Here is a 14548-nt window from a genome sequence, read left to right on the forward strand (position 1 = left end):
TACAGTTGGCGTGTCTTGGAGGAAGCAAAAGAAACCCGCTACCAGGTGGGTTTTCATCTACACGGCAGTCTCCCAGGACACACATTTCCTGTGAACAGTATCACAGTGACGCCTTAGTGGTTCTCAAATCACTAGTCTGTGTAACCTTAAACTTTGCTCCGGTGATCTACTGCATTCTAACATTGATTCAGCTCAGCTCGCAAGACAGGGCACACCACCTGCTCGGACAGGTGCCAGCAGAAGAAGACATAGGTTTTCATCCGGCTGCCCTCAGAACAGCCATTTCTGACCACATGAAGCAACCCATGATTTCAATGGCTCGACAATTGTCTTTCATTCTTCCAGTGATAACTTCAGTAGGCAATTACTATAGACACAGCAGAATCAAAGTTAGGTAGGTAAAGATTGTCAAAGTCCTAGACATTTAAACAATGCTACTCAATGGCTTTAATACAACCTATTCCATCAAAGTGCACTGGCCCAGTACCTGCTTGGGTCAGTCCTGGCTTTTAGGTAGGAAATGCAGTCCTAGAGTCTACAGCAAGACCAGAAGGCAGCACCTTCCCAAATCTTTTCTGAGACTTATTCCCATGAGTTAAATGGGCATACAAGAATCAATCATTACCTGTGAATTTCGGGATCTGAATTCAATTTAATTTCATTTACATCTGCAGCTTGTGTATCCCACATTTTTGAAAAACGCTCATGTAGAGTAATGTCAGGTGATGGAAAATAATTTGCTGAAAAAGGAAACAAAGAGTTTTATCTCAGTGTAAAACTGATTCCACTTAAAAGATTATATATAAGCACAGGAAGAAGAGACTGTTTAAAAACATCCAACCTGTCTTCTCTTGAAAATATGTGGGACCTAAACTTATTCCACAGACTAATTTGTAGGGCTTACATGCCTTCCCAAGCCTAAGCAACAGTAAAAAATGCCTGACTTATGAACGCAAGGATTCTGTTCCTATTTGACATGCCTGCTTATTTGTTGGGGGAAAAGATAGTGGCTCTCTCAAAGTGAGGACCTTTCTTCTCCCAGGTTAAGACTTTAGTATACTGGGAAGTAAAGATGGTACAGTTTTACAGTTCACCTAGAGGAAAAAATAAAAACAACCCTGAAACATCAAAACAATTCTGAACAAATGCTGAATGTTTACATATCACAGAAGGAGTCCTACTGCCACTGTACTTTAATTAACATTAACTGAAGTTCGTGAAGACATTATGAAATCAGCTATGCTACAAGGCTTTTAACAGGATAGAGAGAAAGATAATACACTTGATCCATCAGAATGCTACTTAAGCAGTCCTTTTCCCTAACTTACTGTTCCTGTTCTGGGACAATCTCCTGGATTTTTCTGCAATACCACCTCCCTTTCTGCCAAGAATCACACTTCCTTTGGGTGAGAGGGGCTGGAACTGAGAAGGTGAACTGTTTCAGACAAACTGCATGCTTCAAAGTAAATATGTGCCTTAGTTTGAGGGATGTAGAGAAAATAATCTGTTTTCAAAATATGTTGCATGAAGGTAAAAATAAAATCAGTGCAAATATCCAGTAAGAAATAGAAAATAAAAATTTTGAAATTCTTGAAGGTCTCCAGTTTATTATACCCATGATTGCTTTATTATGCAGCATCAATGACGAAAGTTGTTCTACGTGACTGAATTTTCCAATTAATGGAAACTGGCCAGAAGCTAAAACGAAACAATTTAATGCAAATATTTAAAGTATTTGTGATGCAACTCCCCAATGACAATAAAGTATGCCAAATCAAACCGGAATCTTTTATCAATCACTTCATGTTCACCCTTATGGCACAAAGTCCCAGCAATGCCCTCAGGGGACTTTAAGAATATCACCACAATACCTAGACTTCCAGAGTTCTTGTCAACTTTCATATACGGTGTTTGTTGCTTCCTCCTTCCTGTTTGGTTATCAGTTATTGTTTCTTGCGACTCTCAGTAGTCCTGTGTCTTGCAGCAGTCAACCTCTCCCTTTCTGACTTTCAATTTGTAATCCACTATGAGTTGAAGTACCAGGTTATTGGAACAACACATGAAGAACGAGGCTTGAATTAATACCTTACACTCTCTATAACAGATTTCCTTGTTAATGACCTAATCTATAATGAAATATTAATTACTATTACTATATCACAGATATTTACCTATATCTTGTGAAAAATCAGCACATTATTTTTGTGTTATCCCTAATGTATGTGCAAAATATACCAACCTTTAACTTGATGGATTATAGTTATGATTTCCTGAGCAAATTCTCCTGTAGGTTTGTTTTCAGTATTCTGAGTTGAGTCAAGATGTTCAAACACTGGATGAAAGTTCTCACTTTTCCTGCCAACAGCAACCAAATCATGTGACATCTGTCTCTCTGTGGAATAGCTAGAAGCAACCCTAGAATAATTTGTAAATGTTTAACTAAATTTGAAACTATTTTACTGAGAAAAGAACTTATTAAAATTAACCAAGATAGCTATAAAACTAAAAAGATGTTTATCTTTTCTTATAGTTAAGGCACTAAGCTGTATGCCACAGAACATGTGCAATAATGCGTAGGAGGAAATAGCCTTAGACGCATGGTTTTGCGTTCTCCTTTTCAAATCAGAGATCATTAAATATTTGCCACTTTAATAATAAAATCCTCAAAATTCTAAGTTAAACAATTTTTACCTCCACAAATACAGCAAGGCATCAAAGGTCAATATGCAAAAAATAATCAATTAGATTATTTTCTACTCCCAAATGTCCATAAAATTGTAAATCCAGCAAGTTTATACTATCTTGAAGTACTACCACACTTTAAAAGCTGATATCAAACATAATAACTTTTTTGACTTCATAAAAATCCTTATACCTCTATATCAGCAATGAGAAACTTAGTATTTTGAAATCAAACTCTGTTGAGATTAATCACTTACAAAATCTCACTAAACTGTCAGCAAATAGTTGTTGGCAAAGTTAAGATCATTAGAGCCAATTAGTGTTCACCCTAAATGTATCCTTAAAGAAATGCTACCATTTATTATATAACCCCAGCTATCCTACCACTCTAATGCTTTCTGATTCTTTATAGCTTGTGTTAAAAGCTCTCTTGACCTTTAGGTATCATCATGAAGTCATGATTATGACATACACCCAACAGTTACTGAGGGTTTATTGCAAGCCAAACACAGGAGCTCAGAACTCACTTACAAACATGATCTCATTTAATCTTTACAATAGCCCTATGGGGAAAGTGCTATGACGCTGGGACAATGGATGTCTTGGTTGTTTTGCTTTACATCCCAGAAGCTGAGTGTTTGTATGAACATAATCTCTCCAAGTGTCATAATGGGAAACTATACCTTATTCCAAGAAAGCTGTTCTTGCTTAAAACTACTCTTAAATTCTTCGTCTGCAGGCAGATTATGTGTCACAGAAGAAAATGTCTCATTTTATATTTATGCCTCATTTTGGACTCAAAACGGCACTAACTAGCTTACAGCCATCTTACTCCTCTGCATTTAACTCTAAATAGCTTTTGCCTCTTCCCAAAAATCATTGTCACTACCCAAAGAACTGAGATTTACAAGTGCTGGGGTTCTTTATGTTACAGACTCTGAAGATAAACCCGTAAGAGAGCCCTGAAATATGTTTTAAATAATAGCAGCACCCCTGGAATAAATAACAAGTATCAATCAGATGGATACATGCTGGGGTGCGCGTGTACACACGCACAGATTCACTTCCTTATTTAAGTCACTGAACAGCCATATATATAACACAGCTCCAGGGTAATGAGGAGCTTACAGATATTCTTTAAACTTTTTAACTGCTCTAATAAGATGGTTTTAAGTGCCTATTTTTAACTTATCAGAGGCCAGGCTTCCATATGACTTTCTATGCTCCCTGCTCTCAAACCAGCACTGTCAAGACAACTCCCTGCCGAAGCAGAAACGTGGACAAGTGATTATGCAGCAGGTTGATGCGACTGCTATGGTTGCCTTGCTTCATAAGCAGGACTTTCATTAGAAAACTCATTTCCCTTCTTTCCTCCTAATTTGCTCCAAGCTTTCCACTGTGTGTCCTATAACTAGCTGAGAGACATTCAGTGACAAACACTAGAAGCTAGAATGGCCTTGTAACAACCTCTACTAACAAAGACTTACAAATACTGTGTTTAACGGTACAAAAAGCCTGTTCCATACCCCCCCCCCAAAAAAATTGCTTTTAAAAACAATTTTACAGGAGAAAAATAAGATGTTCAAATAGAACTAAAAAAATGATCTGTCCATAAGGGAAAATCAGTTGATGTTTTGTATTGCAGCCTCAGTTTTTTCCAGGAGGAAACTAGTTGATAAAGTTTTCGTTTTCCACCAGGTCATTATTAAAATTTACTTGTCATTTATTACAAGTTAATTACTGGTATAACTCTTATACCCACTCCATGCCCAACCCTCAATCCCCAGGAGTGCTATGGTATGGTTTACAGCTATACTTAATTCCTGAAATTTTAGTGTTTACATTTCCTATCAATTTATCCTGGAGTTACTCCACTGCAAGATTTTTAATTAAAAAATGTTAAAATTGTCATTTCCTAGGAAATACTAAAATTGTATCACCTGAAATTTTAGTCTTTTAAAAACAATTATGATGGCTTTGCTATAAGAAAAGGCTTCTTGAAACTGGAGAATGCAAAATATTCTAGGTATTTATATTTGTACATTTAATCACCTCTTGGTTCACATTTTCCCTTTTACTATTTCCTAAGCCAGGTATTGATTAACAAGTTAATAAGTTCAAGAAATACTTCCAATACAAGTAGGTAAACTGAAGAGACTAAATGTTCTCATTTGGGATGCATTTTAGACAGTTTAAAAAATTAAAATATAGCCAAACACCTGTATTCTAGTACTATTTCTGATACTGGTCTAATGAAATTTTCCAGGTTCCTCTCTTCCCTCCTCCAACTCCACCTGTTTGGTTTTTTTTTCCTCTCTAGGGATATTTCCTCTGACGTTCTGAGTGTTGTGCATAATAACTAGGAAAACATAAAAAGCCACATTAAACCTTAATTTCCTCTTATTCACAGTTAAGATCCATCAAAAAACCCGACTGCATGGCAAAACAACATTTACAAAAAGCCCAACAACAACCCAAACTAATGAATAATCCCCTGCCCCCTGGAAGCTTATAATATATAACAGAATCCACGTGACACATACCAAGTTTTCCTTTCTCGGTTTTCTCCTAAGAACTAACATTTTGTACAGCATCCTATAGTTCATAAAGCGCTCTCCCAGTTATTCATTGGCTCCTGTCTTCCTGAGAAGACACTTAGCATTTCTGGAGCTGAGGGTAAAGGGTCAGGGAGACTGCTTTTCCTCTAATTCAGCATCTTTTTTCACAAAAGTCCCCTACCTGGCCTCCCCAAGCCCAGTGCCCTTCCAAGTGACCTCGCAGAAAGAAGGCAGCAGCCAGAACTGAGCTTCCTGCCCTCTCTGATCAGCTCATCCCGTCAAATCAGGCTGGCTCCGTGGCAGTCTCACCTTCGCAGCCAACTGTCCCTCTATTCCCTTTCACTGACCACTTGAAGTGCACCTCAAAGTTCCTGTGTGTGCTGCCTGCCTTTGTCAACCTATAAATAGAAAAAGTCTTTCATCTCATCTCCACATGTTTAAAATCTTTGAAGCCTAGCTCACATGTCAACAACTCCTGAAAGAAGCCTTCCCAGAATCCCCCAGCTTGGGATCATCTGAGCCCCACCTTGTGTATCACTCACTGCTCCATGGTATTACCAACACTGCCCTATTGTCTATTAGACCAGAGGAGAAGAAACACAATCCTATGCCGATGTGTAGTCCCAGGGTACCCTAACAGGCTGTCTCACACAAGGCAGGTCTGCAAAAAAGTACCTGCTGAATGAATAAATGATAAATGGAAAACAACTTGGACAATTTGTAATGAGAGTTTCAGCTAAAAAGATGACAGACTTCAAAATTCTAATTAAGGCCAATTTAACTGTGTTTTTTAAACTTTCTTGGCTTACTTTTATTTTAAAATTATAACTTCATTTAGACCAATTTAAATTTTAAATATTTCATTTTTTATGATATGAAATCTCAAATATATACAAAAGTTCAGAAAATCCTATGATGAGCTTGTCAACCCAGCTTCAACAGTTACCAACACATGGCCAATGGAAGCAAAGTTGTAAGGCCAGGAGGAACTGCAGGTTAATTTAGGCCCAAAGAGGCATGGCCAGGTAGTCTGCCAATGTCACGGAGCTGCTCAGGGACCCAGCGGAAGACAAAAACTTATGCACCCCAAACCGAAACAGAATGGTCACTAAGAGAAGCGAGGGTGAAAAACAGAAATGAAAGGGAAGCTTCTCTCAACTGATTTTTTATGTTTAAAAACATATATTAGAAATATTAGGGGGGAGAAAAACCTTAGCTTTTTGTGATACGAAACAGTGAGGTAGCAGGTTTGTGTTATCATAAAAGTATCTCCATCCACGGCTTATCACAGGTAGGTAAACTTGTGTCACTGGGTTACCTTCCTTCAGTCCTTGCTATGGTTTTTCACACTGTTCCCCCACCTGCACAGCACCCCTTTCCTTAGAGCATCAGGGCTCCAATGTCTTCTGGGCCCCATCACCTACCTCCTCCCCCTTCAGAATGGGGAAAGACCTGATGGGGGGAAAGGAGGCCCTTCCTGTAGCTCTTCTGGGGTGGGAGGTGGGGACTAAAAGGATTATATGCAAATGTGACTGATAAACTCAGTCCAACATCAACTTTGCTAGCCAACCTTCCTATCCTCGACGCCTAGTACTAGCAGCCAGGGAGGTCAAAGGAGCCTCAGGTCCATCCACACCAGCTTATTCTTCTCCAGAGACTGGCCCCCCCTGCTCCTCCCTCTCACTTCCTTACTAGCCTAACCAAAGTTCAGTCTCTCACCTACTCGCCCAACATTAAACCAAAACTCCTTTCATCTGCCCCAAGACTTCAAGATGTACACAACAGTGTTTGGAGTTCATAATAGCATTTGTAGAAATTTTCATATTACGACTCCCTAACTTACATTCTGAAACATATGACTCATACGTAACTTCTATCTCTGATAATGCAGTTTCTGACAAAGTGGGTCACTAGAAGATAGTCTTTGTTAATAGAAGTATTAACAATGCAGTGAACATTCAAGCAAGTGTCTACCTACTGCTGTTCTAGATAAAACAGGAATCTAGAAAAATCACTAGCCTAATCACATATGTCTTCAACTACACTGATAAGTGGAAGAACATACATCAACATGTGACCAAAGCTAAGAAAGTAAATGAATGCATAAAACAACCGTCTCAGACTTCCAAAAAAATGGATAAACCCTCTAGATTTTAACCAACAAATAAACCTCTCTCCACTCTATGATTAATCTTTTCAAGCAGAGGAAAATCTAAGTTATGTCAATAGTTGAGAACATGACTCTGTTGAGGGCATTAACTGCCTTAGTTTTATGGATACTTCATCAGTCCATACATAATTAAATCCAACCCCACAAAACTCTTCCACAACTTAACCATTCATCAATAAATAATTATCATCAGCAAGAAAGATTTTGTTGACTATGCTTTATCATACTGACAAGATGCATATATTTATAAAGTTATTTATTCTTCAGGTCTTTGAAAAGGAAGGATTTGCAGTGTTAGCTCTACTACACAAGCCATCCTACAGGTCCTTGTCAGGTAAATCAGATGTGTGCTGACAGGTCATGAATTTCACAAAATTGTGGTTTATAAATTCAAAAGAAAAGATACAGCAGCTTCAATTTTAGGAAGCTCATTTTTGTGACACATGATGAAAATCAAGCTTCCATTTCTTCTTCCAATTATAAAATAAAGTGTATTCAATATTTCTAATGAGGTCTATTATGGTGAAATCCTTCAAAATTGGTATTTCTAGCATTCTTTAAAAGTGTTAAGCCCATTTATTAATTCTCTTTTAAGTCAACTAATTAAAGAATTAAGTTAACTAATTCTTTTTTAACATCATTATTAAATATGGGGGTATCATTACTTCTATTAAAAAATTCAAGATTTTTGTGATTTGCTTGTACGCAATATTGCCTCCAAAGGAAAAACCTGTAAACAAAAATGAAATACTGAAGTATTTAAAGGGGAGTGTACTGATATCTACAATTCACTTTGAAATGTATGGAAAAAATAAGATGGAATGATTGATGGATGGACAGATATGTGATTATGAAAGTAGAGTAAAATGTTAATTGTAGACACTCAGTGGTGGGTATATAGGTATTTACTGTACAGTTCTTTCAACTTTTCTGTGTTTGAACATTTTCATAGTATAATGTTGGAAAGAAAAAAGCTTGAGGGAACATCCTTAAAGTTGATGCTTACAGAGGCTTTTGTGCTCTTAAGGTTAAGAACTAGTAGGAAATATAATAGTACAAAATGATTTAAGACTTATTATATGAAATAGGATACAAAATTATGAATATAGTATTATGACAACCATGTAAAAATATACACAGAAAAATAACAAAAGGAGCTGTACTAAAATATTAATAAAACTGTCTTAAGGTAGTAGAATTATGGGTGATTTCCTCCTTCTATTTGTCCCAACTTTCTATAATGTAATCATATTTATAAGTGCTTTCTGTGCACATATAAATATACATATGTATATTTTATAATATTTTTGTAAGTACAATGAATATAAGGGAGGGGGATGACCATAACTAACTTTAAGAAAAGGAACAAAATAGGGGTGCCTGGGTGGCTCAGTCGGTTAAGGGTCTGCCTTCAGCTCAGGTCATGATCCCGGGGGCCTAGGATCGAACCCCACATGGGGCTCTCTGCTCAGCAGGGAGCCTGCTTCTCTCACTCTGCCTGCCGCTCTGCCTACTTGTGCTCTCTCTCTGTGTCAAATAAATAAATAAAAATCTTTAAAAAAAAAAAAGAAAAGGAAGAAAATACATTTGTTTAAAAAGAGAGAGAGAGGGCGCCTGGGTGGCTCAGTTGGTTAAGCGACTGCCTTCAGCTCAGGTCATGATCCCGGGGTCCTGGGATCGAGTCCCGCATCGGGCTCCCTGCTCTGCGGGGAGCCTGCTTCTCCCTCTCCCACTCCCCCTGCTTGTGTTCCCTCTCTCGCTGTGTCTCTCTCTGTCAAATAAATAACTAAAATCTTTAAAAAATAAATAAATAAATAAATAAATAAATAAATAAAAAGAGAGAGACAGACTGTGGGTTTACCTCCCTCCCTGTCACATCCTGACCTTAGATTTTGTTTTATCTTGTTTTTGACTGCAATTCAAGTATGAGTGAACTGTGAACATAAATGCACAAAATCAGCATGGCCCATCGCTTTTTTATTCACATACTGGTAGTGTCTTAAGGTAACGAACAGACTTAGCTGACATAGCCAACTGCAGTGCCTTATTATTTCCAGAATCCATAAACGTAAGTAATATGCATAAATGAACAAAGCATGCAAACCACTTTAGCAGAATATAACCTACCGTTGGGTAGTCTATTTTTTTCTTAAAGAATCATTAAGAGCTAAAGTGAATGTCTTATAAATAGGCCTCTTTCTAGACTCTAGCCTAATTTCCTCTATCTAGGAGAATCTAGTTGGCTGAGCACCAACTGTTTTGAGATGGCAGCAAGAACCACGTTAGGTCACCCGCCTCCTGGAGCCACAGGTGCTCTGACTTAGACAAGTGGCATCATCTCTCAAGGCCTTGCTTTCCTCCTCTATAAAATCAGGGCCAGTGAATGGCCCTTCCAGATCAAAAATTCTCTGGATTTGAGGCAACAGGGAAAACAGGCTCTGAGAAATTGAGCAAGGAATAGGTCTCCCTGAACTCCACCCAGCCTATCCCTGGCTACAGAAAATCTAGCAGCATAAAAACACATAAATTCATGAAAAGAAACAACTCCATAGAGTGCCCTGCACCCAAAAAGTATCTTGAGATACGACGTGGAAACCAGCAGACATGAGATCACTCTGTATTACTGATTGTGGGATTCATCCTGATTACAGGGCTTTTGTGAAAAGTCCAGGCAATCTCTCCCCACTCAATGGACTCTAAACACACCGTTAATTCCATTTTCAAAGCTTCAAACAAAGGTGGTGGAAACAGATACTTTTCTTAAATAGCACTAAGAAAAAACAAAAACAATACCTGGATGTATTTACTGTTTTCTTCACATCTATTTTAACAGTAACTGATTTCTTCCTAAGACTGGCAGATGAAGGTTTCACACTGGAAAGTTTACTTTTATCAAGTTGGTTACTGGAAGAGTTGCTCTCTTTTCTGCCATCCCCTTCTTTGCTTCCTTTTTCCTTCCGTTTGTCACCGCAGGCTCTCAAGCCAACATCACTTTTACTTGAATGCGTAGAGGCAGTGCGGTCAGTGCAGTCTTTCTTAGATGGTCTGGAAGGTTCTTTGACTTGCCCACCTTCAGTCTCTCTCCCTCTTCCAGCATTAAGACAAATGGACTGTCTATTTTCAGGGCCTTTATGAGAACTGGGTCTTCTATCTTCCTCCTTAGAGTACTTCTGAATTCTTGCATCAGGAATGTCCTGGTCCCCACCTGAGGTCTTGCGACGTTTGTGGTGATAGTCACAGGATACCTTGGTTGCTGAACTGGTCTCTGGCAGTTCCCTCTGAGCACGTCGATGAGTTTGGGGTCCAAGGTTCCGCTGCTCTTTCTTCTCTTGGTAAGATGGAAGAGAATGCCCGAACTTCCACTGTGGGTTCCTGGCAGGCTCTCTGCTTTCATACCTCTCCACATCTTTAGGTCTTTTTGATGTGTGTCCATATTTTCTGAAATCACGATCTTCAGGATACCTGTGTTGACATAAAGCAGTTTATACTTGCACTAGAGAGAATAAAGTGAGAATTTATATGTGTGGAATGTTGGGCAGCATGGCTTTAAATGCAGAACTCAGTGGCAAGTTAACTATAATCCCTCAAGCCAACTCATAGAGGCACAAAGTAGCAAAAGAGGAAAATACCATCTTTTGTTACAATTCTAGCCATCAACATGATTTATGCTAAAAATAAATACTTCATTACTACCAGCAGACCATAATTACATTACAGTGCTTTTTATCTTTTTAGACAAAAGCTTTTCAAGGTGGTTCTCTTCAACCATAAAGTAAACAGACTTTTGCACTTGAGGCTTTATACCAAATTACCCAGGTTTAATGTTTTCCTATACCTCTTCTGTAAAGAGCTCCTTTTCTCAAAGTCTTCAGAGCCTCTTCTAAGTGACTGAGAATAGTTTTCATCTTGTATCCTCTGGTGCCTCAACTCATCTTCATGCCACTTTCCTTCAAACCTAGAAGAATCTGCTATTGACCTCTGAGGCAGTTTCCCTCCTTTTCCACTTCCTCTGACTCTGTGGTCATCAGGAGTATACCTTCCTTGTCCTTTCTGGGAATAACAATTCCTCTGGTGCTCTCTGTAGGGTACACCTTCTGAGTATTTGGGCATATAGTGAGACATTCTGTTACCATCCCCTCTTCCTGGTAAGTGTGCTCGGTAAGGCTTATAAGTATAAACATTTTCTAAAGAATTTCTTCTTAGGTTTGGGGAAGGTGATCTATGTTCATAAGATCGGTAATACACATTTCCACGAGGAGGAATCCTTGGTTTACTCTCTCCATGTTTCTCACTGTCCATTCGCCAAGTGATGGGTCTTTTTGGATCCTTCCTATATTCACAACCATAATGCGCATGAGAATATCTTTGCTTGTAGTGTTCAGAATTTCTAGGTACTGGTGATAAAGACCTATGTAAACAAACAAAAACGTTCAGTCCATTTAAAGACAATAAACAAAGTTTATCTTGATATGAACTACCTAAATAAGACATTTGCTTTTCACTGCTTCTTCCATGCATATCAAATTCATCAATTTGCTATATCTGTATTCTAAATTGTCCATCTGGGTGTCTGATTACTGTTCTGGCCAATTCAACAAGCATATTCTTTCCATCTGAACTAACATATCCCATGTGCCTATCAAAATGGGCTGAGCACACCTATCCTGCTGGAGGAGACCAGCTTAGGTACACAGTAAGATCCATTTTGGAAGACTGCTGACAGCAAAGTTTGGGCAAAAGAGCCAGTCAGCAAAAGCTTGTATCAGGTTCAACAGTCAGGGAAGAAACAAGCAACAGGAAGGTCAGATTCACACAAATAAATGTGTAGGAGAGTCTCTGGGAAACTGAACATAACCTCTGAAATTAAATTAGATTCTAAGAGTTTATGATACCACCATAAACCCAAACTCAGACTCAAGACTGACCCCGCAGTTTCCCCAATTGATTGACTATTCTTTCTACTAAGGCTATGTCAAGGAGCAAAAAACTACATACTTAGTGTGTGGAGTGGGAGGGGGAAGAAGGTATTAAGACTTGAATTTCATACTTAGTTCCTCCATAAATACTACTGACATAGATAAATTGCTTTTCTTTCCCAGACCTGTTTCCTTACATGTGCTGTTGAGATAGAACTTATAACTTTGGTGAATGTGGGCTTTAATGTAGCCATCATGCTCCCCAGGAACAGCACATCTTTTCTGTAACTACCTTCCCCAATACCTCAGCATTGCCAACATCAAGACTTCATTCCCATGGAGGAGGAAGAAGGCTCCTATGTCCAGGGAAACAAGTCTGAGTTGCCTGGACTTCAAGAGCAAAGAGCACCACTATCTGGAATACAATAAAGTTCAATTCTGTACCTGGGGACCTTTCCTCCCATCTAACCTTTCCAATTTTCCCAATCTCCTCCCTGAGGGCTTAATGTCTTCTAATCAACAAGGCAGCTACCCTTGCAGCTTTTGTTACTGCCCACCTTCCGAAGCTGCCAGAGAGTTGGAACAACCACGAGTCAGACCCTTTCCATTTGGTGACACGTCTGTGTCCTCCCTATGAAAAAGGAGGCAGATTTATCTTCCTCATGTACATACTGGGATTTATATACTAGACTTGGCAATATCTCCCTCTGGAGTCACCAAGCTAGATGTACTAGCAAGTGCATTATTTAGCTTAAGAAGGAACTCTGTCATCTCGCTGGCAGCACCTCATCACAGGAAGAAGCAAGCAGAGCCTCTGAGGACCTTCTGGAAGAGTGCGTGTCTTCCATTGCTAAGGAGAAAAACTGGCAGCCAGAGACAGAGGTCTTCCAGACTGGATGAAATATTCAATTTCTTACTTTAATCCTTACTTTACAATGAATATTGCTTTGTTATTATATTTCACATAAGGTGTTTTATTGTATAAAACCCCGTTTTTTTGAAGGAGATTGCTGGGATGGTTACTATCATTTGCAATTCTCCTAAGGAAACAAAAGAGATCTGAGGAGTCTGTTGGGAGACAATTCTCCTTGGGTCTCTTGCATTCTGCACTGGTAAGCAGAGGCACTGACAGCTTTTGTTCCAAGACACCGCAGCCTGGGAAGATGGAGATAGGGCCTCCCTCAGGGAAAAAGGGCCAATTTGTTTGCTATCCAGGATATGCCTCCTCCAAGGCAAAGACTGGGTGGGTTTGCTTGTAGCCCCTGATGAGGCTTGGGTTCCTCAGCTGTGTGTGGCCACCGCAGTGCTCTGCTCTGCAGCTCCCACCCTCAGGAGACTTGGGAGTAAGGGAAACACAGGAACACGATGCTCAGGCTGCTTGCTGTGCCATGAGTCATAAAGGCCTTTGTCTCTGACCCAGGAGTGCCCTGTGGCAGGCTAATGTGTTAGCTTGCAAGTAATGTCAAATATCAGCTACTTTACAGTTTGGTGTTTTTTTTAAAGATTTTATTTATTTATTTGACAGAGAGACACACAGCGAGAGATGGAACACAAGCAGGGGGAGAGGCAGAGGGAGAAGCAGGCTCCCTGCTCGGGGCTTGATCCCAGGACCCTGGGATCATGACCTGAGCCGAAGGCAGACGCTTAATGACTGAGCCACCCAGGTGCCCCCAGATACTTTATAGTTTTTGACAAAGAGTCCTGAGAAGGAATCTAGAAATCAGGCACTAAGTTTGGCAGGTCTTCTGTGCCCCTTCATCGGGGCCTATCACAAAAGTGTTAAACAAAACAACCTCTGTGATGCCCTCCATATTAAAATCATTCCTTTGTTTATATTCCCTTTTCTTCCTGAAGCTCCTTCTTGTTACAACTTGGTCTTGCAAATTACAAAATGAAAACTGTTACAGAAATGATTGATTTGTCATTGTAGAACCATAAAGAATAAGCACAATGGCCAAGTATTAACATGAAAAGTTCTGGTCTGCTTTTTATGTATGTAATTATGGTCCTTTTTTAAGTCCTAGAATGTACTAGTCACTTTCATAGCTCTGTGTCATTGCTCCTGTTGCCCCTCTTAACTGGAATACTTTTCTCCTTTGTTTCTGCCTTGACAAATTCTACCCATCCTTAAATGGGCAGCTGAAATTTCATCTCTTCTTTGAAGACTTTCTTAGTATCCCCTTTTTCCCTCCATAAGAGCAGAATTATTCCTTCTCTGTGGA

General features: G+C 39.2%; 1 protein-coding gene across 6 annotated transcripts in view; it reads right to left on the reverse strand.

Annotated features, from left to right (window-relative positions):
* BCLAF3 (BCLAF1 and THRAP3 family member 3) overlaps positions 1-14548 on the reverse strand; it is a 59239-nt gene that overhangs the window by 26976 nt on the left and 17715 nt on the right. For 3 of the 6 annotated variants that reach the window (XM_064573857.1, XM_045875689.2, XM_045875697.2), the window contains 4 exons: positions 11246-11818; positions 10204-10872; positions 2240-2415; positions 626-740 (listed from right to left, as the gene is read on the reverse strand). In XM_064573857.1, the coding sequence (XP_064429927.1) occupies positions 626-740; positions 2240-2415; positions 10204-10872; positions 11246-11818 (1533 nt within the window). The remainder of the gene's footprint in view (positions 1-625; positions 741-2239; positions 2416-10203; positions 10873-11245; positions 11819-14548) is intronic. The other 3 variants (XM_064573858.1, XM_064573859.1, XM_045875706.2) reach the window with 2 other exon arrangements.

The sequence above is a fragment of the Mirounga angustirostris genome, unplaced genomic scaffold (genome assembly GCF_029215605.1).
Source record: "Mirounga angustirostris isolate CCGP_5_RB_7025 unplaced genomic scaffold, mMirAng1.0.hap1 SCAF_11, whole genome shotgun sequence".
NCBI classification, from domain to species: Eukaryota; Metazoa; Chordata; class Mammalia; order Carnivora; family Phocidae; genus Mirounga; species Mirounga angustirostris.